Genomic DNA, 24,587 nt, shown 5'->3' with positions numbered 1-24,587 from the left:
ATGAAAAATATAGTGAAAGGAAGGTGCAGGATGGTTAAAGTGTTATGTGTATCGGTGGCATGTACATGTTTCTTGCCAAAATATTAGAAAGATTCTGTAACTTGATCCGTCTTTGGTGGGCTTCTCCTGGAAGATGGACTGCGGGATTTAAACTAAACTATATGAATGCATTAAATTGGGAAGTTCTGCAAATCCAGACACCCAAATGCTTTATAAAATTTAAAGGCAGGGCTGTCCATAGAGATTAAAAAAAAAAGGTAGCTCATTAAAAAAGAGAAGGCTGTGATCTTATATTGCTTGGCGACTGTGGTCAGCTAGGAATGAACCAACGAGTTTTTCATACTAATTTAATTCAATTGGTAAGAACTTCTTGCTGCTATTGGAAGATGTTATTGCTCCTTATGTTCGATCATGATCCTATTAAGACACAGTCAAGGCCCTAAGGTGACCCTTTTGTCAGGCTTCTGGATCAAAATTATAATATTTAGGTGCGCTGGCTACCTCCTCCTGCTCTTGGTGTCTTCGAAGTTAACTTTGACGGGGCAGATCGAGGCTTCCAAATATTGGTGGAAATTACGACCGCATGGGCAGGCCTACGGTGTCCGATTCTCCGATTTCAAGCATCACAAATTTGGCTTGAGAGAGAATCTAATGCTGCTGTTTCATGGATAAATGCAGAATGAGCGATAGAGGAGGCTGCAAATCCACTCTTTAGGGTTATATTGCACTGGAAACGGGCTTGCTTCGCATTCCAAACAACTTATATATGCCGAGAATGCAATCGAGCAGCCGACTGGGTACTGCAGAAGCGAGCTATGGGAATTTTGTTATTGATGGTCAGGCTTTTATCCCCACGGCTCGCTGGGAACACTGTTGCATGTCGAGCCTATGGATGTATATTTTCTTGAACTTTAGTTATGGCATAGCCTCCGATCTTTGCACCCCCCCTCCAAAAAAAATGGTGGAAGCTCACATTAGTTGAAGTAATTAACCATGACAAAGGGACATTTCATCAGTTACATTCTGAAACTATTATATCAATGGCATACAACAAAGGTGTGATGACCAGCTGGTCCAGGTGGACCGGACCAGTCTATTTTGTTGAGAGCAGCGTAGCAGGCGACACCTCCTTGATCCATGGCCTTCTGTCTGGCTAAGCGTGGGCTCGAAGAGGGTGGAGCGTGGCCTTTCTATTTCTTCGTCTCTCTCTCGGTGTGCTCGAAGACCCCCAATATAAATTTAGCACGCCCACTCTCTCTCTCTATCTCTTCTCATTGCCCGAGACCTCATCACCGCTGTAGCCACCTCTCTTCTCATTTTTTTCCCCTTGAAAATACATTAATCGTTGATGGTCCAAGACTAATATAACGTAAGATATAATCAACAACGAGACGATAACCATCATGTAATGTTATGTGGATCTCGGTTCATGCATGAAGATTTTTCCCATCTTTTCTTTCTCTTTTCTATCCCCTCTTCAAATAAACTGATTGTTGATGGTTAGAAACTCGTATAAAGTAAGCAACAACAAGATAGTAAATCATCAAATGATGTTATGGGGACCTCAGCTACGGCATACAAAAATTTTTCTATACCACATGGCATGAGAGAACTGGTTTAACTTTTTTTCCATCATTTCTCCTCCTTTTCATCCTCTCTCAAAGTAGACTAATTAATTGTTGATGGTTTAGAACTAATATAAAAAAAGATAGAATCAACAATAACATAGTAAATCTTTGAGTTACGTTATGGGCATCTTAGTTCATTCACACAAAAAGTTACTGATGCTTGCTGATTTACCTCACGAAAATTTAATTATTGTTAAGAAATGGTCGAGTATTTAATTTGCAGATTAGTTTCTTCTGTTAATGTTTTTCCATCATTTTTTTTTAGTTTTGTCCATCTCAAAAATAAACTGATTGTTGATAGTTCCGGACTAATATAAAATAAAGATAGAATCAACAATAAGAAAACAAATTATCGAGCAATGTTATGTGGATCTCAGGTCCTGCACACAAAAAGTTCTTCATGATGCATGATATGAAAAACTGGTTTTAACTCTCCGGAATTGATTATTACTGATGATTAAGCATTGATTTTTCATATTAGTTTGCTTCCATTAAGCTGAGCCTCCTCCCGTATCTCTAAGATATTCTTAACCCCTTTTCTTAACTTATTTAATATTCGGGGTGGGACCTCCACTCCTTTTTTTTTTCTTAAAAAAAAAGGAAATTCAGATCAATAATTAACGAACTAGAGCTTTACTGCATGCGGAGGAGTTCTTCGGTACTGCTGAGATTTCACCCACTCGGTTGACCAGGGACATATGGGGCCTCTCTTTTGCTCTTGCAGTGTCCAGATATATTTTCGTATTCTGGATGCGCCCACCCCCTAGCTTCCTGAAGGTGAATTTCGATAACAATGTGACCGGGGCCAAAAGTGGCGGAGGCGTAGGCTTCATCATCAGAGATCATGACGCCAGACTAGTGCCGGCGGAGGGTCAGCAGATTTTTGATTCTTCGGTGGTGTGTGCCAAGTTTAGAGCTGCCTGGGAGGGCATCTCCCACGCCCGACGGACTCTAGGTGCGGATCGGATCATCCTTGAGAGCGACTCGGCCACAGTGATTGATTAGATCAGGGGTCAGAGGTATGCAAGCGAGGGCAGGCTGCTACTACTGGATATTCGCAGTCTAATGCAGGAGTGTGGTACCTATCAAGCCACAAATGTCTACAGAGAAGCAAACTACGTTGCTGATTGGGTTGCTTCATTTGCGGCTCACCATTCTGGAGGTTTTGTTTGGAGGAAGCATGATATAGTGCCGAGTTCTCTATCTGTTTTGTTGTTTTTGAATTTTATTGGCCGCATCCATACCCGTAGGGTGTGAGCCGCCGTTATACCAAAAAAAAAAAACAAGAAGAAGAAAAAGGCATCCTAGAGCACTGATCGAAATCTGTTTTACATATAGAAAAAAAAATATTGGGCTGCTGACTGTTTAACAAATATATTTTGGAGTAGCTAATTCTGCAATCAAACAAAGCCTGAGACTAGGGATACATATTGGCTGGCCCATGACTGAAGCGAAATTTTGCACATACATGGTTGTTTGATTCAAAAGATGAAATGCTTTCACCAAAACCCAGCCGCTTGCATCCACAGTGAAGAGGTCGAGTTAAGGAATTTGTTTGCTCATGGGATGGAGATGTGGGAGACCTCCTTGTTGATATCGATCATCCCCTCTTGCAGCATTACTTGTATCTTTTCATCATAGTTTCAAATGTGACTCACACTAAATAACCGGTCATGTTTATATATGTTGAAAAGGAGCCATCTCGGCCAAGGAACAGGGCTACGGCCTTAATTTATTGGTCTGGGCTTTATAAGCCCTGATTGGTTCTTGGGGCATGCTGCTCGCTAGCAAAGCATCACATCTTGTAGTACATGTGATCTTGAAATTCTTGTGACATTGCTTGTGAGCCACCGTTAAACAACAAAAACATCTAGAGTGAATTACAAAAACCATGTTGAGATTAAAGGTAAATTACACTTCCACCTAAGAATTTAAAAAATCTACACTTATTCTCTTGAGGTTGATTTTTATCTAACACTTTAACACATAACTTAATAGAATGTTAATCAAACTGTTAATCTTAAATGGACCTAGATGCCACATCAAAAAATTTTCAAAAATGATCAAAATAATGTCAAGTGATATAACAGCCAGCCAAGGAGATAAGAAACATGTGCATCCTCCTCCCCATCTAAGAGTAATTTTGACTTTTTACATGGTGTAGATAGTTTCACTAACATTAATTGTTATTTAATTAGGTGTAAGGTTAGGTGTTTACGAACTATTGGGGGTAAGTGTAATAAATTAAAAACTTTGGATGATTTTTGTAATTTACTCAAATATTTATATATCAAAAAAATAAGAAAAACATCAGAAGAAGATCAAATTCATAAGAAATTATACCCTATATCACGTGCACAATGTCAATCGCCTGATCTCTTTTCTTTGAACTTTACTCATCATGTGCTCGTCTCGGTAATTGGCCCACAGGAAGGAGACAAATTGATTGGCATGGTACATGGCCACTTTGGCGCACCAGTGGTGGTGGTGGAGGATAAAAATTGCCAGAGTTTTGATCAATATATAATGCCAATATTTTTAGGGCATTAAAAAGGGGAAAGTGAGAAAGAATATCGAGCAATATGAATTGCTATTTTGAAAAAAAAAAAATCGAGATAAGAGGCAGGATGACAACTAGGATGGGATTTGAACCTGGATTATTAGTATCCAACAAAGTGTGATTTGACGAGGTGGGCGAGTTGCCTTCCTATACTAGGATAACATGGATGGGGTGGTGTTCTATTTCTCAAACAAAAGCACCACAGGTTTCCAAAATATTCTGCACCTGTACCATATATAAGATTTATTAAAAGGCAAGCATATTGGTGGCCTCTAGTCCTCCTTCCCAACAAAAGGATAAAAAGCAAATATATTGATCAAAGTTATTAGATTTTGACAGGTATTATGTACATGCAAGATGTTATGGAGCTAGTGAGGCATCTAGCATCCATCCATCCACATAAGATTTTTCACCAGAATTGGAATGAAAGAGTGATCTAATTAACTGCTTGCCGTGAAATTAAACAACTAAAGTTTTGCATTTTTCACTAAAAAAGCACCAACTAGTTGCAACAAGGGAAGGAAGAACTCCTCCAATCACTTATGCTGCACCACCGCGTGCAAGAAGCGACATGGCCGCCTCCAACAAATGGAAGACGATCACCGCCGATGTCGGCACGGCCACGGCGATGATTGCCGCCAGCCCAAAGGCCAAGCCAGGCCGAGTATTCAGCAAGAAAGCCTGCACCATCCCCACCAATTGCGACACGTCTGATCCATAGCTTGCGTAGCATCGCTTCTCCCAATTCATCCACTCGGAGGGAGCCTCGTAGTTCCTGTCGGCCACCTTCATCTCATGGATCCTCTTTCGAAGCACGATCATGTTCTCGTCGACAAGCCGGCCGCCTGAATCCCGGTCGTTGGCATCCCTCCTGCGAGAGAAGCCGACGAGTCTTGATCTCTTGCGATGGTGGAGTTTGGTTTTCTGGAGCAGAGGAGATCCAAAGGAGGAAGTGAAGGCGGAGGAGGAGATCAAAGAGCACGAGGCTTCCATTGCTTCAAAAAAAGATGACACCCCAAAAGAGATTGTCGAGTTATTGGGATGATGGAGTTCGTAGGATCCTCAATCTGTACGTCTTTATATAGGCATGGGTGACGCACCAGCTAACGTGAGAACATTAAAGTAGCAAGCGTGTGGAGATTGACTGCCATGCAATATTAACTGTTATGACGAAAAAAATTAAGGAATCGTCAATGGATTGTGCCATTTCACTGTGGTGCACGGTTTGCACATGTTTGATGGCCATCTTTAGAAGGCAAACGGCTATCAACAGCCATGCATTATCAAAAAATTATAAAATTATCATAATAACAGCGATGATTTTATAAAAATATTATTATTATAAAATAATAATAATAAAATTGTAGACTTTCGAACTCGTTTGGTTTTTTTTTTTAATTTTGATGGAAGACTTTGGTACTCTTTTGTTAAAGTAGTAGAAAAGAGTTTTACGTTGTTGCTGGCCAGAACATTAGACATAAGAGCTGTACTTTCTCTGGTTAGAGCTGCACGTTCAAAGAGACGAATCATTCCAAGAAGAAAGCGGCTACTTCCTTTATAATCCTTCCCGCTCACGAAGCGGCGCTGTTCTTTATGACCCCTTCTTCTCGCAAAGAGACGCCGCAGGGTGCGCCGGCTGCTTTCGTTTTGCCAACTTTCCAAGAAAATGAGGTGCAAGTTGCATCTGTTTCATCTCGGTCGAGGAGATAAATCGTCCCCTAACATCTGATCTTAATTGAATTTTTATTTGCTAAACAGAAAATAAAAGATAAAGCGAAAGGCAATAATATATAAAGTTCCATTCTCTTGTCGCATCGACTTGCATGTTTTGGTACTTCTCTCTCCATAGGCATTAGCTAATATATTCAAGATATTTGTCTCTAAATAATGCTGCTATTTTTTCTTTTTTGTTTTGAGAATTATAGTTAGGGTGGTACAGACTTGTAGCATCATAATAATCATTTTAAAGAAAAGACGGAGTTATCAATTATTTTATATGAAAGTTGGGAAATTTATCCCCATAAGAAGACTGATTTTATTTTATTTTTTTTGATAAAATGGATGATTCAAAGAACAAGTCTCGGAGGCAACTCCCTCTCTCCAATCTACATGGCCTCTCCCAAGTGATCAGCTATATATGAGACTACCCAATTTGCAGCCCTGTTAGCCTCTTTATACGACCTCTCTCGTAACTTGAATATAAAACTTTCTCACAGCATATATAAATGAGATGCAACAAGTGGGCTATACCCATGTTTGCTCTTTTAAATTTCTTTGAGCCATCTAGATCGAAATAAGCCAATCTCTTGGTTCATCTCAGTATCTCATCATTCGCTGCAATAAACAAGGTATTTGTTATCCAAGCAGAATATTAATTATCTGTTTTGCCACTTGAAGGGTAGGTGTCGCATGAATTTGTTGCAGAGCCTAGTAGAATGGGTCACTTACAGAGAGGGTGTAGGTCTAAAACTCTTGATAAAAAGCGAGACGATGTTAGCCGAGCACTTCTGCAAGAGTATGAGATTGTGTGCTTCATTTCTTTATTTTCATGTTATATTTGGCTATGATTCTTATCATAATCACTTTTAGAATGCTTACACTTCACGGTTTACATGTATTGATCATGACAAATTAAAGAACATATCGTTTTCTTTGGCATATATACTTCATAAATTTTCATCATACACCGTTCATTCTATCACTGAAAACGATTGCAGAGGAAATTTCCATCCAATAAGCTGCCTTCAGAAAGAAAACTGACGAGCCTTGATCTCTTGGGATGATGGAGTCTGGTCTTTTTCTTATTAATTCTTGTGGAAAACTGAGGACAGTAGCCCATGAGCCACATAACCGGGCATAGCCTTCCAAACATTGGCATAAGCTGTCTTGAGTATTAGATTCTTTGATATGTTTTTTGTACGAACATATAGTGTTGTTTTTTGTTACATGAAAAAAATAAAAATTCAATTATTCAAGTTTTTCAAACAAATTTTTTCTTTTAGTTTTTTCATACCCTGGAAGGAGTTGTTAGTTCTAAAATAGAATAGTCAAAGTCAATAGATACTCTTTTATGGATCTAATTGACTACGTCTGAATAGTGTTTTAATGTTTCAACATTTACATTAATTTGAATATTTCATGATAACTCAACCTGTTGACATTTCTCTCTCTTTTATGTTGACCACCAGCCATTTTGTCAGCTCATAAAAATTGATTTGCCCTTGTTAAGCATATGGAGAAATACCAATATAATGGACTTTGAAATCTCGGGGGGCTACCACGGGACTATGGTCATGTTACACTTTTAATTTCTCGAACATTTACCTTTTAGCTAGCATAATATGTTGTCTAAAGTCACCTCGATATCGATCATCGACCAAGAGGGCAGAGAAATTGCATTTTTTTTTTTTTACTTTATAATGCCTTCTAATAGCTTTGTACCTAGCTGATGGTCACTGCTAGGGCCAATAGGTTACCAAATTCATAGCAGCGCATCTAATATTTTTGGAGCATTTGATCGATTTAATTGGTGTTTGCTGCAAGTTTGAATTTAAAATACCAAGAAATATGTCAGTGCATGTTTTGAGAGCATAAAGTATAGTTAACATTGCATTTTACCATCAAATGCTTGATCCAGGATGGACATATCTTTGTCTCTATTCGATCATGGGACGACATACTAGGCTAGAATGAAAGATCCCATTGAAGCGGCTAATCCCATGCATATTGTATGCACATCGGGTGGCACAAATTGCATAGTATCATAAATGGCTATTTCTGGTATCACTCATCCGCCGGGAGAGTTTATAAATAAATAAAGATCCCTAGTATCATCTTCTATACTGAGATATACCATGAGACCAACAAGTTGATTCGAGATCTCGCTATCAACTTCTTGGCCTAAAAAAAGGCATCTTTCTCGATGAAGTCAGTTGATTAGGATAAAATAGTATCCCTTAGGAACCGTACATGCATCTTTGGATGCCGATCGAATGTTGTTACAATACGAATTGAAGGCCACACATAAGCACGAGTCGAACCCGCATGTTAGGATAGTGTCGAGCAAAAGCTGGACACAATATGAGCAATCAGATTTCCCATTTAAAGAGTGAACCTTGCATTGAGATGGATTCACAGTCCAACACAAATTTGTGTAGTGTCTGACTTATGCTCGGGCAGGCTGGATCAGGTTAAAGGCCAAAGGCAAGGTCAACTAGCTTAAGAAGATACCTAGCTCAAACTGACCCTAGCTATCAGCAACAACCTGACCAACCATGCCCAAATAGAGAACCAATCCAACTAAAAAAATTTGAAACCGAACACGATCTGAATTGGGCCAGGTTAGGTTGGGTCACAATGAGTAAGCAAGTCTTAATCTAAACCCAGATGGGAGCTTAATTGCAGAAATATGGATTAAGTTTGAGCTTGTTTGGGTTGGGGAGCTTTGCATTTTTTAGTGTGTGTGTGTGTGTGTGTGTGTGTGTGTTTTTTTTTTTTTTTTTTTTTTGGGGGGGGGGGGGGGGGGGGGGGGGATTTGCATTGATTTATGTTGTGCAAACTAACAAGTCAAACATGATCTAATTTGTAATTGGGTTGTCATTTTTAACTCAAGCGAACCTAAGTTGTGAGCTTAGAGGTAACTCAACCCAAGTTGCACTATCTATGTATAAGTCTAGGTATCCAAATTATTCTCAAAAAACAAAAAAAATCTAGTTCTCCTCCTAATTTTTTTATCTAGAAAAAAATACATAACATTTGTCAAGCATCACACCGCCTAGGCACCTAGCAAACGTTGTCTGACAAGATCATGATTTTGAGCTGGATAGAACCTAGTAGAAACAAAAATTTAGATGCATGCGTCTATAAATAAGAAAGGTCTACGATAAGGTGCATGTAGAAATGGGGGCATAGATTTCAGCATTGTTTGCATGCATCTTGATACCTTTTGTATTACACGAGGACCAGAAGGAATTCATATTTTCTGGCCTACTACTAGAATTAATCTATTGTATGTGCTTTTTGGTATAGTTTTTTTTGTATACATATCTTTTTAAATATTAGAATACTTAGGTCTACGTTGCCACGGTATTGTTCTATGGAAGCCGGCGGGCTGCTTTTTAGAAGTTCGGCCCGGTTTTCTGTTTTTGACTAAAGGGGGGGGTCCTAGGAAATTCATTAGAGGAATATTTCCAATAAAAACGGTTTGTTCTTGCATATCTTTACCGGTTTTTATCCTCGGAGGACTTTTTGAAGTACCTATTGGAAAGAATAGAAGAGCTCTTTTTGTAGGTGTGATGCTAAATTTTCCTTTGTTTCTGTGTTAAAGCGGTTGAACCGCAGAGACATAACATTAAAGATCCATGTATCAAATTCCGCCATTTATCACAAAAGCCGAAAATCACACACACACATTACCCCCAACAAGCCCACTCGATCAAAAAGATGCTTTTGCCATATCCTAAGTTTCTTTTGACCCCCCTCCTTCTTTATGTGAATATTCTCTCATAACTAATAGTCATATATATATATCTTCATAAAACATTTATTTTATATGTATATCCTTTTTTTTCTTTGTATATGTGCCCATGCTATGTAACGCCATTAAAAAATTAATAATTTACAATTAAAATAACAAAAATATCCTTAATGGGTCTAAAAAAAACAAAAATATTTATAAGGGTACATATGCAAATAGCAATTTTGGAGGGTGTTCATGCAATTTCACATATTTAGAAAGGTATAAACGCAAAAAAAATTCTTCGATTGTTGCATTAATACCCTCATAAATATTGAAATTTGTATGCATATTTTTCCAAATTGATTTTTTACATGCATATTCTTATAAAATACTATTTTTTGATAAATATCTTTAACATAGCGATTCAACTGACGTGATTAGTGAAAGAATTTTCATAATTCTTTTTGTTACTTAATTGTCGAATCAATCTTTTTCTTGAGCAATATTTTTACAGAAAATATTGAGAAGCATGCATTAAACTAAAATCCAAGTGTTGAAATAAGTTGAAATAAACAAAAATAAAATTAGATTTTTTTTGCATGTAAGCCCTTCTAGATATGTGAAATTACACGAATACTCTCATAAAGTTGCTATTTGCATATATACTCTTATAAATATTTATTTTTGCATGTCTGCCTATTAAAGTTATTTTAGTCATTTTTAATTTCAAACCACTAGTTTCTTAACGACATTAGATAGTGTGGGCACATATGCAAGAAAAAAAAGGGGGTATACATGCAAAATAAGTATTTTATAGGGGTATAAATGCAAATATCAATTTTGGAAGCGTATTCATACAAATTTTAATATCTAGAAGGATATGTACGCAAAAAAAAAACTCTTTTGTATTTATCATATTTTACTTGGTTTTTACTATCATCAACATAATCAATTTAAGTAAATTAACATTCAGTTAGTAATTGTCATGCTCAATCATGTAAAAGTTATTATGTTAACCTTATAATTGTTATACTTTTATATTTTTTTCGAACTAGTTGTATTAACCTAACCTCCTTGGGTCGCATAATGTTGGAAAATTCATAGGAATTTTTTTTTTTAAAATACATTTATACATAATTACATGTATAGATAAATGCATATTTAGTTGCACGTATACATGAATTTAGAAGCCTGTTCCGGTCCATCCATTCGCAGTTTCCGTTTCTTGCTAATTAGCTTATGGTTTCGCCCATCGGTGCACGTGAGAATCTTTCTGGGCCGCAACAAAAAGCTAGCTAGACCAATCTCCTAATGCCACGTCAGAGGAAGAACGTGTCGTGTGCGGGATCCCCCTGAGAAATTATTACATGGACAAGGTCCAGCGAACCAGTCCATATCGCAGGGCACGTGTACGGTGATAGCACATCCATCGCTTGATCTTTAAATCCAAAGGGTAATGTGGCGAGTGACTATTGGACTGGTCCACTGGACCTGGTCCATCAGTAGACTTGATCTCCGCGAAGTAAGAGAGAGTAAAGCGAAGCCGACGGCTAGGCGCCCCCGTGGGTTAATTCCGTAATCCATACAAAGCTCCCGCTAAGAGAAAACCTACAAGGCGCCTAGATTGCCGCCACGCGGGCACCCTCTAATCACGACCGCCCGCAAGAATCCACCGACACCACGCCAAAATCATGCTGACGGCTGTGATCGGAAGTAAATGATTACGTGGCGATGATCAGTACACTTTCTTTATAGCCTTAACGCCGTCCGTCAAGTGCCGGAGGCCTCAGACCCATTAAACCCTCCTTCCCCTTTTTTTTCTCTCTCCCTCTTCCCCTCCCCAACGAGAAGGCCTTAGAAAGACTAAACCCCCCCCCCACCCCTCTCTCTCTCTATCTCTCCGAGAAGGCCAAAGAAAGACTCCTGCTGGAAGAACTGCGCCAAATCGGTATCCTTGTTTCTTTCTTGTTAACCTTCTTTTATTCCGTTGATTTTTATTTCGATCTTTCCTTTCTATAATCGGAACCTTGAAAACCCGACTATTCACCGAGCAATCCGCTCTCTTTCATTTGATTTTTTCGCAAGAAAAGCAACATCACTTTCCAGCTTAATCGCATTCTTGTGCGCAACTTGTTCTTTTTCTTTTCTAGTTCCTGTTCTTGAATTTGCGTACAATATTTTTTTTTTCTATTTTTTTCTTTTATAATCGGATAATATATGTCTTAGTTTTCCCCTCTTTTTTCAGGTATTCGATTTTGCATTGCAATCTCCAAGAGCAAATCTTTTTGTGTTTTAAAATTTGTAGATACAGATGGGGAAGTTGGAGTGACTGAAATTTTTGTCATTAGTGGTTTGTATTAAAAATGCATTCTTTACTATGTCTTACAACTACGCTACTTGCGGATTCTTGATGTGCGTGATTGATAAATTGTGCACAAACTTCTTCTGTTACCTGTAGTGCCTGCCGCCAAATTTAGGTTGTCGCTAAAAATAGGTCTGGAAGAATTTTCTCGATGCATCTCTCCCTGATGCACAATGACCTGGCTTGTGATTTGCTTGGATTTTAGGCAATCATTGGATGCAAATTGGCAAGTTGCCTACTTGTTCCTCCATCATATTGTGTTGTCCTTTCATTGCCTCTCCAATTGAAGGACTCATACATTTGATGGCTGCAGTGACTTCTAGTTGTCCTTTCACCGCTGAAAAAACTGACCTGCTGTAATGTGAAAACCCTTTTCTTGAGTGAGCTTATTGATCCTTTTAATCACTTAATGTTGATACAAAAGATAGATTATAGGTATGCAATTTACTGGTTATGAAGATTTTCTCCTTTTCTTTATAGTATAGTCTTCATATTCTATATGGCTTTAGTTGAATAGTGTGTAACTTATTCTTTTTTTCCCTTTATGAAAGGGAGGAGAAAACCATCCATTTGTATAGTTAAAAGAAACAATATTACAAGAGTTTATATTCTTCGAGGATTACATCAGAGGAGATAAGAGGTTACAAACATTAGAATGAGATGTCAAAGAGTTTGGATTACACAAACCCCCCTATTTCTATGAATCTGCAAAACATTTGCAAGCACGTCTTTTAATTGCCTTTTCTTTCCAAGGAGAACTCTATTGTTCCTTTCCTTCCAGTGCCCAGCAGATCGCAACTGTTAATTGATTCCAGGTTGTTCGCCAATCTTTTGGTGCGCTTTTCCGGCTCCAATCTGATCAATGAGAAGATGTTGACCTGGGCAAAGCCATTATGTTCAACTTTTGTGGAATGAGTAACCGATCAATGATAGCTCTCTTTTGTTATACTGGGAGAAAATAGAACAGTTAGGATTAATAATTTCTTGAAGGACATTAGGAAATAACCAATTGAGGCAAGTATCTCCTAGGCAAGGATCTTGCCAAAGTGGATATCTCTTCCATTCCCCAAGATGAATCTGATTCTATTCTACAGGGCTGGTAAGGTTTTGATCACTTCTTTCCAAACACTTGAGACTTTCCTTATTTTACAATTGCATAGCAGTCTCAACTGCAATCTTTGATGATAAGCCTGCTTGACAAAGTAACTTACTTTGCATCTATAAGTATGTTGGATGATAAGCCCATATCGCAAAAGCAGTGGGCTTTGTGAAAGATTAGTAATTTTTTGGTGTAAGTGTATGGCCATATCATGGTGCTTTATTATGTGAATATGTGTCATCTTGCATCAAATTAAACTTCACACGAGTTTATATATACTTCCAGCTGATAGACAAGAATTGACTGACTTCTAATTATTTGCAATATCTTGAACATTGATTATAATTTTTATATCCAGACCTTGATTAGTAGTTCTCATTTTTGGGTTACTGGTACAACATTTTTGATTTGTTGGTATTAGATACTATTATCTAACTGTAATTGACCTTTAACTGAAGTGAGTGCTGTTTGTGACCAAGAAAGAAAGAACGCGGTGGATTTTATTTTCTTGGCTGCGTGAGGAAATTTTCTAGTAATGAATAATCTTTCAAAATCCTTCTCGCTTCTTCATGTGGATGCTGAAGATGATAAGGAACAAATAGTCTCACTTACAGTTGCCAAGGATAAGAACCACGCCACAAAATCAGGTTGGTTTGCTTCTATGAAAATACCAGTATTACAAGTGCACTTGTAGAATATTCAAAATAATATCACGGCATTGCAGAATTTAGTTGCAAGTTCTAATTGCTTATTATTTCATAGTTGAGTGATTTCATTTTGGACTGTGGAGATATGTTATGCCAATTGGTAAAGGACCTTTACACACATCTGGATGCATTTAATGTACCCATAAATGACCAACATGCATTTTAGCATTTTCGATTCCATTTCAATAATGCTAAAGGCCATATTGACCATTTCACCAATATTTATAAAATTTTCAAGACAAATATGCCATTTTTAGAACCCTACTCTTGTATATGTATGTATATAAATAATGTTAGAAATATGTACAGAGCAAGTGCACTGATGGAGCTCTTTTTGACCTATAAAGTAGGGCAAATTTAATTCTAGTTGATTATGGTCAAGCTTAAAGCTTTTCAATGAAGGTTGCTCAAAAGAATTAACTAACTTGATTTAAACCAAGGATTCCTTAGCTTGTTGGTAGAATGGTATATAAAAAGCTTCAAATTGAAGGGATCGTTAGGAGTATTGTTCCTATATCAGAGGTTCTCATCTTCTCCTTTGTTCTAGACTTTCTCCAAGTCTAGGGGAGTTTTGCAAGGTTGCTCCTTGGTTGCATGAGCCTAATTTGTGATTTATTCAACTCTTTCCTTAGTCGATCTGCGAAACATTTTGTTAACATTTGTGATTTAATGAAATCTGTGACTTTTCCAACTTTCTCACCCTCTCTCTCTCTGTGTGTGTGTATATGTGTTTGTGTGTACGTTCTAACATTAGAATTCCTGGTTTTATTCAGTAAAGAAAATTGCACCATGATCTATTGAAGCTTGAAGGATGCATTAATTTTGCTATTATATTTTCTCAAGCCACTGTGTGCTACACTGCCTATTATAGTTCTGGAATTACTCTGATTTGTTGATTTGGAGAACTGTGGCGTTTTTTTTTGCACCTAAAATTCTTGTCCATTAGTGACTTGCTGCATCACTAAATGGAACTTTGATGATTAATGTATCTGTTAGATAGTATAATGCCACAAACTGATAAAATATTTCAATGTCAAGTAGATGAGTCACTTAATCAATGAAGTTTCTTTACATGATGTTTGGATGTATTCTATGTGCAGATAAAGATAAGAAGAAAGGTGAATTGTCAGGGAAAACCACAACTCCAAAACTTGATAAAGTAAATGAGGGAAGTCTTTCATTATCTTCGGGAGACTACAGAATGCCCCTTGTATGGATTGACTTGGAAATGACAGGTGTCCTTGTACTTTAATTGCTGCATTAGAAGTTGTGTACCATTAGTAACTAGAAAGTTAATTAGATGTTCATTTATGTTTCTGTTTGATGTAACAGTATATCTTGTCATTATATAAGCAGAGTTGTTATAGTTTATATCATGGTCTGCCGTACCGGTCTGTACCGGCCGGTACGGGCCGATACGTACCGGTCCCAAGCCTACGGGCCGATACGTACCGGTCCGGCTTGGCGGATCAGCGTGCAATCCGGTATCGGTAGCTTATCGTTGGAGAACCGGTATGGACCGGTACAGGACCGATACGGACCTGTACGGGACCGACATAGGACCGGTACGTGCCGGTCCGGGCCGCCACCGGTACGCTGACCAGTACCGGTACGGCGGACCTTGGTTTATATCATTCAACATATTTCTTTTAACATAGATTAACAGTTTGTATTGTGCATACAATAGCTCATTTTTTTCTATGGATCTATAAAATAAATTAAATTATAGATGAAGTCAGACGTAGATTATATGATTGGAATACTTTTACTGTTGTCATCTTCTGTAATGACAGCATTTATGTGGGTTGGATATACTTGAATAAGTTTTTGCACCTCTTCATTGAGAACAAATCCTTGTTCCTTGCTTATATATACACTATGATATGGCCAAAAGTTTTATTTGGTAATTCTGATGAGTCAAACAAACCAATTGGCTATGTCAGAAGAGTGGTGAGAATAAAGAAACTTATAATGAACACAAACTCAAGGTGCTAGAGCTAAAATACTTAAAACTTTTTAGTAGTTTGTGGATAATAAAGTAGCCCTGATAAAACTGGCAGACTACACAAATGCATGCCAAGGAAAAATAGCCAAATTATAACAGATAATACATCTTGCTGACCTTGACAGATGTTTACAATGCATCATAGGCTACATGTCTCGTATCACTTTCCCAGAAACTAAGTTGCAAGAGAACTAGACAATTCCCAGGTACTGGGAGCTTATAAATTCATAGGTGAAGGCACTTGACCTAGGTGATCTTGTTTGAGCATGAAACACAGGAAGAAGATAAGGAAAAAGCGAGATTGAAAAAGAGGAAACATATGGAATGAAACATGCAATAGAAAAGGGAAAGGGCAAAAAGAAGAAAAATAACAGAAAATACAAATTGAAAGGGAAAGTAACAGGGACAAAGATGAATAAGCAAAACAGAAGGCCAATTCTGTTTTGGTTGGGATGGACAAGATTGTAAGCCAAGGAGTATTGATATTATTATAGTGAAGAAAAAGAATAATATATGGTAGACTTACTGGAACGTTTCCAAGTCAATTTAAAAATATTCTGATTTTTTATCATTAGTGTTTGAAGGCATAATACTTTACTTTCTAGAAGTGCATTGTGATTTGCTTGCTGATAATTTATTGGGAAATTTTTATCTTGTCTTGAGTAGGCTATAAATGCTATTTTTGCTTCTGTGAATAACTTCATTTCTAATTGCATTTAACTTATCTCTTGTTTTTTCACTGTCTGCTTTGTGCACCACTAGGTTTGAATATTGAAGTTGATCGGATATTGGAGATTGCTTGTGTTATAACAGATGGTAAACTAGCCAAATCAGTAGAGGTGATTTACTTATTTGCTATGGATGTTTATGTTCTTTAAACTCATATTTTGTCATCTTCTTTTTCATCATATCAATGATGTGCTTGACGTTACACCATGTTTTAGTTTCTCTTTTAATCCCAGCCTTTTTTTTCTTGCATAGAGATCTGATATATAACAAGTGCAAGATCTAAAAATAAGCTGCTAAAACTTCTCATTTTTTCTTGAACTGTCTGAACCTGAAGATTTTTTTTTTGTAGTTAAATGTTATTTAAAGAAATTATTCTACTTAGCATCTGGCATCAAGCTGTACACTTAAGAATCTAATAACTGCATTTTTCGTCCCACATATTTTTCCATAGAAATATGACTGTTAACAGTGAAATGTGAACAATCAACCGCCTAAATATGTGGTTTTAGCTTTGAGGAAAAATAAGCAGGTTAGGTTTAACAGCAGTTGGGTTCACTAGGGTCCATGGAAATGCAATTAGGGATCAAAGATGCGTTAATGACTTATGGGTTCTTGGCAACTAAAAGATTTGATCAACTTTCAATGTGTCTAGTCCCCAATTGATAATCTTTATGCAGCCCTTTCCATTATTTTCATTGCATTTTTCATTATCTCCAAGGTTATTTTTTTCTATATTGTGTACAACTCTTAATTGCGCCTAGGAGTTTTTCTTTTTGGTCTATTTCATTCCTTAAACTATATGACTTTAAACACGATCTAGCTACTTTTTCTACCCAGGGTCCAGATTTGGTTATTATCCAGACTAAGGAGTGCTTGGATAACATGGGCCAATGGTGTCGGGACCATCATGCAGCTAGTGGTATGTCTGTGAAATGATATGCTTCATTTTAGGAAGAAAGGTATTTTATCTTGATTATTTTTCTTCTGTGAAACTGAGTTTAACTTGAGTACAATTTAGGTTTGACTGAGAAAGTGCTACAGAGTACTATTACTGAAAACGATGCAGAGACCCAGGTATTTGAATCTCTACAAAGGCTTATTTTCTGCTTTTGGTCTTTTTTGTTCTTTTTTTTTTCAGGAGAACAATACATAAGGACATATGCTGGTGTTATATTGCTGTTCAAATTTAATCTTACTTTTTATGCCTAACTGCCTCCAGTTGTAGAATAAGGTCCCAGGTTGTCGAGTTTTAGTTCTGGTCCTACCTTTTCTAACACATACAGCACACACGCATGCCATCCACTGCATATATGAGTGTATGAAATCTTGGCCTTCATACTTCCAACTTCAAATCCAATGAGGATTGAATTTATACATATACATGCTATACAAGCTAGTTTGTTTGGATACTATCAATAGTATAAAAGTTGTATATGCTTGCAACAGAAAATATTGACTTCTACAGGAACTTGACGTGTATGTGATATTCTTCCAGAATTTTTGGATTACATATTCTATGTATTTTAATTGTTTTTAATGGTGATGATGAACAATGTGGACATTCAGTTTGAATGGGACCTTTATTTTGCCCAATGGAGCATCCAACACTAAAATTATTTTTGCTTTGTGATTTTGATGTAAAATAGATAAAAATGTAAATAATTTCACATTTTGTAAAGCATTCCTTGTTGGTTAAGTTATATCAAGTAACAACAAAATTTAAATTTCATATTAGTTATATCAGTGTGAAGTGCTATAAAAAATTGCAGAAATGTTGGTCCTTGTAGATAAAGAATAATCACCATGGTTCCCAAAATTATCAAAACATCAAAAGAAGAATAATGCTTACTCAAGATACATTTATTTTGTTCTTCTATCTGGCATCTCTTGGGATTGTTGGCCAAGTAGGACTCTGCAGCCCAACTGGACTATTCCACTTGGATCCCTTCAGCCATCAGGAGTCTTTATAGATGTTGTTCCAATGAGGATGAGTACTCCTAATATGATGGGAACTCACATTCGGGACACTATGTTTTATGTCTAAGGGCTGATGAGGATGTCGCTATCTCTTTCACTCTCTCTCATTCAATTCTTGCCAGTAGTATCACCATCCATTGCCAGGCTTGGGTTTGAGCGGTGAATGACTAAGCCGTGCTCTTCAAGAAAATATTGAAAAAAAACTACCCTACAGGATACTACCATGGGCTCCTAGAATATTGTCTTGTCCACAATGTTTTCAGGATGGAAAACTAAGAATTGGGCTGATTGAAACAACTGGTGATGTAAGAGTACAGTGATAACATTCGAAAGGAATCTGCACTTCTAGAGGTAACTATAAACATCCGTGACAACAACTACATATACAATGAAAAACTGGGCAATTTGTGTAATTTAAGTCCGTTGTATGACTAAACATGCTCTAGCTGATGGCATTATGATAAATGACAGTGAACTACATTTCAGTCCAGCAGAATATTGGTCTCAAACAGTGAAGATAATCTCGAATTTTATGGGAACATTTTATCTTAGTGCAACTTTTCTCTCTTTGATGAATCTGTGAACAATCTTGTTTATGAGTGATCTCTCCATATGGTGAAGGGAAATGATTAACAAGTAATTATGGCATCAGCTTTTTAACTTTTAGGTAAATAGAATTAAATATATAACTCAAACTAAAGTGTCTAGAAAATCAATTTCAATGGATTTATTTTTATTTTTCTTAAAGAAAATGAGAGGAACACTGTTTGTGAATAGAGGGGGAAGAGGGACCCAAGGTTACCAAAACTTTCTAAGCCTTCAACTTTCTTAATGAGAACTGAGAAGGGCTAATGGGCTCCCAGCTAAACCTCGTAGGAAGGATTCAGATGGTTCTTTTTTCTTTTATTCGATGCTTTTCTTGCTAAGTGCCAGTTACCTCTTTTCGTGATATCTAACTGTTCCATGCCAAGCATGCAATGTCACAAGTGAAGTAGTTTTATCACAGCTAAACTTGAACATGGTAAGTTGGTAATCACCTGCAGTTTAAGTTAAGACCTTCCTCTCGAAACCCACAAACTGGCAAAATCTGCTAACTTGTATATCTGCCATATGAAACGATTGTGATCATGGTAATATATTATTAAAAAATACTTGTTTTATCAGTTGTCCTTTTTGAAATGAGATCTTGTCCACAGGAAACAAAAGAACAAAAAAGCATTCTGATATTAGTTTATTAGGAGCAAAGGTAACATCCAAAACTGCAGAAGCTGCATTGTGAAACCATAGGAGTGAATTTTGACATGAATATTAAGACAAAATGTAATGATATTAAAAAAATTGGTCTTTTAACAGTTGAAGAAGTGATCATCACATATTTACTAAGATAGTAACTGGAAAGATGAAAAGTAGTGGGAGAATGTAGAGACTGTTATCAATAATTGGAAGAAGGATGCAAGAAAGTTATTAGATGGCTAGCTTCATGATCATTGAATACAAAAGCAATTTCAAATGGATATATTTGACAAATTCTGAGTCATGTTATAAGGAGTGCTGATGAGTTTAGGAGCTCAAACTGCGACTAAGTTTTACCAAACAAATTCAGACCAGTCTTTAGGGCTACTAATCCTTTTTTTACTTGCAATAGTGGAACTCATTGGAGAGGATATCGGAGTATTCGTATGTAATATGGTTTGATTTAGAAAGACACTTGGTTTTTTAGTATGTTGACCCACTGTTGGAATTTATGATTGAGTCATTTGTTGCGCTTTATACTACCGAAAGTTTGCTGCTTTTGTTCTTGCTATTATCATTGACAATATTTGAAAAATTGTTGCATGCCATATATGTTTTCCTGAATGTTTCTTTACATTATTTGTTCTCTTAAGACATTACATGTTTGCAAGTATCCCATGTATATGTTACTTGTAGTGAATGCAAGTGGGAATGTTACAAGACATGATTTTTTCCCCTTGATGCAATTTTCTACCTAGTTGTTTGTAATTAAACTGCAAAATTAAATGAAACAAACCCGACATGTTGCAGGTTATTGACTTTGTCAAGAAACACGTAGGCTCAGATACACCACTTTTAGCTGGAAATTCTGTTTATGTGGACTTTTTGTTCTTAAAGGTTAGTAAGTCATTCATCATTTGTCTTGTTTCATGTCGATTCTTATGTACAATGTTAAATTTTTGAAGATAAAAAACATTATTATCTACTGTATAAACATGTAAAGATAAAGAATTTTCCTGCCAAATTCTGGCCTTGGTTGATGAAACTGACTGGTTATTGTGTTTCTGGGTGTTGTGTGATCACAGCATACTTCCAAGACTTCAGGGAATTATGGGTCTAAAGTTAGGCTGGCAAAATTTTATGGATTTGAATGTTTGCAGTGAAGCAGTTCGTGGAAGCGAGCATGACAAAAATGAAAAATCTGAGGTGGATATTTCATGACACAAGGATTAGGGGACATGAGCTGAGTTTGAGTGAGCTAGAGCATGCCCATGTTTAGCTCATTTTATAATTCTTAGCCAAGCTCTTGCTTAGGTTAATGACACAATTAATTCTAAGGTGAGCTCAAGCTGTTAATATGCAGCTAGTTTAAGGGGTCATTGAGAGCTTAGTGTCCCTTAAGGCTTTGATATGTACTCCTTGAGCATAAATATAGTAACATATGTTTTAAATCCAATAACATAAATATTATAGTATACTTATATATAGTTTCTTGATTATGAGCAAAACACCAGGAATTGAGCAAATTTAAATTTCAAGCTCATATTCCAAGTTCAAGCTCAGCTTATTTACTAATCAAATGAGCACTGTTGAGCTGTGCATGAGCTGCTCATCAATGACTTGCTCATATGACTGTCTAGGGAGGACATGGTAAGGAATGAATATTAACTTGTCCATTTCATGACTTGCTTTTAGATTCTCTAATTTAGACCATCTTGGATCACAGTGTTTTTCTAATAATATCGGAAAAGTCTAAACAATGAACAAGCTTTAGAAGAAACAAGATGCATATCGGTGCCAGTTCAATGAGTTCCAAAACTAGGACTACTCCATGTCTTCTAAGGAGAAATATATTTAATTCCCTTAGCAGTTTCTGGCTTTTGTTTCTCTTATCTGAATATAAGAAAGCTTAATCAGCTTTCGCTCTTGTGACATATGAGGTAATGGCGTGGGGCTGTTGCTGCTCTTTTTGTTTTGCATCGTCTTTGAAATCACTGTATTTTCGTCTTTTTCCTTATTTCCATATTCATTGTGATTCTTGATTGTATATACATAGTCTACCTTGTATTGCCACCCTATCGTTTTTATGTTATTTTTCTCACTTTTGCTGGTCGACTTCTGAACAGAAATATATGCCAAATCTGGCAGCTATCTTCCCGCATGTACTTGTTGATGTAAGCAGCATCATGGCTTTGTGCATCCGTTGGTTTCCCAAAGGTAATGCATTCCTTATGATTATCTTATGTTTATCCATGATCAGTTCATAAGTATCCTTTAATCATGAAAAGGCTGTCAAATATCTATTTTCTGCTGGTCTCTGAAGCATGTATCCACCCCCCCCCCCTCCGCGCCAAAAAATAAGAAAAAGAAAAGTAAAAAGAAGAAAAAAAAGAAACTAAAAAAAAAACTGACCTCCACTGTGAAGCCAAAGATGCATGTTAATCTGAATAATCAGAATTAGATGGTGGCATCTTCACTTTCATATGTTGTGGAAAGGTTCTCTGTTAGTTTTTTGCTCTAAGCACATTATATGATTTTGTGGGATAACTCAAGCTTAAATGTCCACTATGTTTAAATTATGTCAACCATATTGTTAACCAAGCTTCATGAAGATTATCATGACTTTTGAATTGTAACTGTTGGTTCAATGTTGGATGTATATTCAGATCTAAAAGCACTAGCAGAACAAATGGACATAACAAATAGAATATTGAAAATGCCAGAGTCGGTGAAGCTTTTTATCTTATGCTACCATGGTGCAGTGCTGACTGCATCCGACAGCTGGTAGCTTTTGTATAACTAAGAAGAAAACTGTTATTATCACAAGTATGTATGAATCATATATAATGAGTCCTTGACAGTAACATAAAGTTGGATCTTTGAAGTTGAGATGTTTGCAAATTTGAGCTAATATTTTTATATTAAAGAAGATATTATGCTCCACATGTACTTGATTACTGTTCTTCTGTTTAAGGCTGAGAATCAAGTTATGAAACACAAGTGTCTCCGCAATCATCAGGGTGAAAGAATTCTCATGTTGGGCTTGTATAGATTTTTCATTGAAGTATTTTTATCAAGGACTTTCCAATAAACACATTAATTGACATTAATAGAAAGTGAAATAGCAAAATTATCAGGGAAGTTAAGACATTACCACAGAAACAAAAAATCATGGAAAATGGTTGGTTAGCCTTTTAGATAACAAGAGCATAGTCTTGTAAGTTCATCAATACAGCAGTTGATTCCCACCTTTTTTTTTGAGAAAAGATCTCACAAAAATATCATTCTGGATTTTAACAATATATCTAGGCAGGTGAAGGAAGGGCTAGAAATGAACAGATCTAGTGGTCTTAGTTTTGTGTCTAACTTGGAGGTCTTCCAATGGCTGGTTTTACAAAGAGGGACTACAAAACTATCAAGACAACAACAAATAAAGGATTCCTAGATAGAACTAGATTGTCAGATTTTCTTTTGTAATAATAAAAATTGATGATTGTGGGTGGACTGCTTTTAAGTGGGTGTCTTGGAAGTATTCTAACGGTTTATGATTGATTTTCTAATTACTAATGATATAAAACTTGCAGTGTCTCTAGGTTTAAGTCATCATATACAACCACTTTGTTGAACTGTGTGCTACTGGTTTTGAGTAACCACTTGTCTGGTTGCTTTTAGTATTTTTTTCAGAATGTCAGCATGCCCCCGTCTTTTGTGACAGACCAAGGTGCAGCTATCAGATAAGTGAAATTGAAACATTTGGATGTGTGAATTCACACAAACAAGTAACCATGAAAAGTTTTATATGGGTATCTTATTACATTAAGGGAGAATGATAGTAATCCATGCCAGTGTGAGTGATAATTTAATGTGATTTTTCCATGAAACATGGCCAAACCGTGTACTCCAACTTGATTTTTGGATAGTATATAATTGTTCTGTGGACTATTGGTTGTTTAAAATATGTACGTATCATGGGGAAGTTGCCTCGTTTAGTTTATTATGTATATTTGTTGATTATCACCATCTACTGGATTCAATAAATTGCATTCTATATATATAAGATTTTTCCAACATTGCCTCTCAAATTATGAGCCCAAGCTGTTGAATGAATTTGGCTTCTGCGCTGGCATATTGAATTATGTTTTGTTCAATGAAAGCACCAGCTCCTTGTTCTGAATTTGTAGATTCGAATTTCACACAATTTTATCTGTGGTTCAGTGGTTGCCTTCTGACTTGTGAGACCACTTACCTCTAAAAAGAATTCTCTATTTGTATTTTAATAATTTTAGGATATTAAGTAGAGCTAGTGTTTGTTTTTTTCTCACCTTTTTGGTCTTTTTCTTCATGACTACTTTGACGATGGCAATATAAAGCAATAGTTGCTTGCTCCATATCCTGATAAGTGGCAGAACTAATATATACCTTTCTCATACTTTGTCTTTGACAGAAAAAAGAAGAGCACCTGCAAAGGAAAAGAAGCATAGAGCTATGGATGATATCAAAGAGAGCATAAGGGAACTCAGATACTACAAGGAAAGCATTTTTAAAGCACCAAATAAGTCCAAATAGTAACTAAAATAAGATTTCTGTACTGCAATACCTGATTGCCAATTTAAGTCAACATTGAAGGGGAAAATTTGTTCGAAACTGTCAGCGACATTGGAAGGCATTAGCTTTTGCTAGTTGAATGATTCAACTGCCCATGGAATTCCTACTGATTAGTTGATGACCGGGTGGCGTGTTGCATGATACCTGTCGTTTGTTGGAGATCATATTTAGATGTATTATTGTGTAAAGCAGGAAAAAAAAATAAAGTAGTTTTCATCTGTAAA

General features: G+C 36.6%; 2 protein-coding genes across 5 annotated transcripts; one reads left to right on the top strand and one right to left on the bottom strand.

Annotated features, from left to right (window-relative positions):
* Positions 1–4,487: 4,487 nt before the first annotated feature.
* On the bottom strand, positions 4,488–5,233 carry LOC120111770 (uncharacterized). The gene has a single exon (XM_039129667.3). It carries the CDS (start codon positions 5,179–5,181, stop codon positions 4,729–4,731), a length of 453 nt encoding a protein of 150 aa, XP_038985595.3. The 5' UTR covers positions 5,182–5,233; the 3' UTR covers positions 4,488–4,728.
* Positions 5,234–11,425: 6,192 nt separating this feature from the next.
* Positions 11,426–24,587, top strand: LOC103701944 (oligoribonuclease-like). Of its 4 annotated transcripts, none has more exons than XM_089930787.1 (10): positions 11,426–11,594; positions 11,892–11,996; positions 13,591–13,754; positions 14,915–15,049; positions 16,582–16,658; positions 17,386–17,467; positions 17,567–17,622; positions 20,569–20,655; positions 21,885–21,975; positions 24,203–24,587. In XM_089930787.1, exons 3-10 carry the CDS (start codon positions 13,643–13,645, stop codon positions 24,322–24,324), a joined length of 762 nt encoding a protein of 253 aa, XP_089786913.1. In that variant the 5' UTR covers positions 11,426–11,594; positions 11,892–11,996; positions 13,591–13,642; the 3' UTR covers positions 24,325–24,587. The 4 variants fall into 4 exon arrangements, with proteins under 4 accessions (XP_089786913.1, XP_038984562.2, XP_038984561.2 ...); XM_089930786.1 differs by having other exon boundaries at positions 11,518–11,594; positions 13,566–13,754; XM_039128634.3 differs by lacking the exon at positions 11,892–11,996.

The sequence above is a fragment of the Phoenix dactylifera genome, chromosome 5 (assembly GCF_051530095.1).
Source record: "Phoenix dactylifera cultivar Ajwa chromosome 5, Ajwa_hap1_PhDact_Kaust_v1.1, whole genome shotgun sequence".
Lineage (NCBI taxonomy): Eukaryota > Viridiplantae > Streptophyta > Magnoliopsida > Arecales > Arecaceae > Phoenix > Phoenix dactylifera.
The sequence above is the reverse complement of the archived record's forward strand: the minus strand, read 5'-3'. Positions and strand labels throughout refer to the sequence as shown.

Excerpts from the sequence above, each read along its gene's own strand:
- LOC120111770 (XM_039129667.3), bottom strand. The coding sequence starts at position 5,181 with ATGGAAGCCTCGTGCTCTTTGATCTCCTCCTCCGCCTTCACTTCCTCC.
- LOC103701944 (XM_039128634.3), top strand. The coding sequence starts at position 13,643 with ATGAATAATCTTTCAAAATCCTTCTCGCTTCTTCATGTGGATGCTGAA. Across the intron at positions 13,755-14,914 it reads GAACCACGCCACAAAATCAG|ATAAAGATAAGAAGAAAGGT; the intron begins GTTGGTTTGCTT and ends TTCTATGTGCAG. Across the intron at positions 17,623-20,568 it reads AAAACGATGCAGAGACCCAG|GTTATTGACTTTGTCAAGAA; the intron begins GTATTTGAATCT and ends GACATGTTGCAG.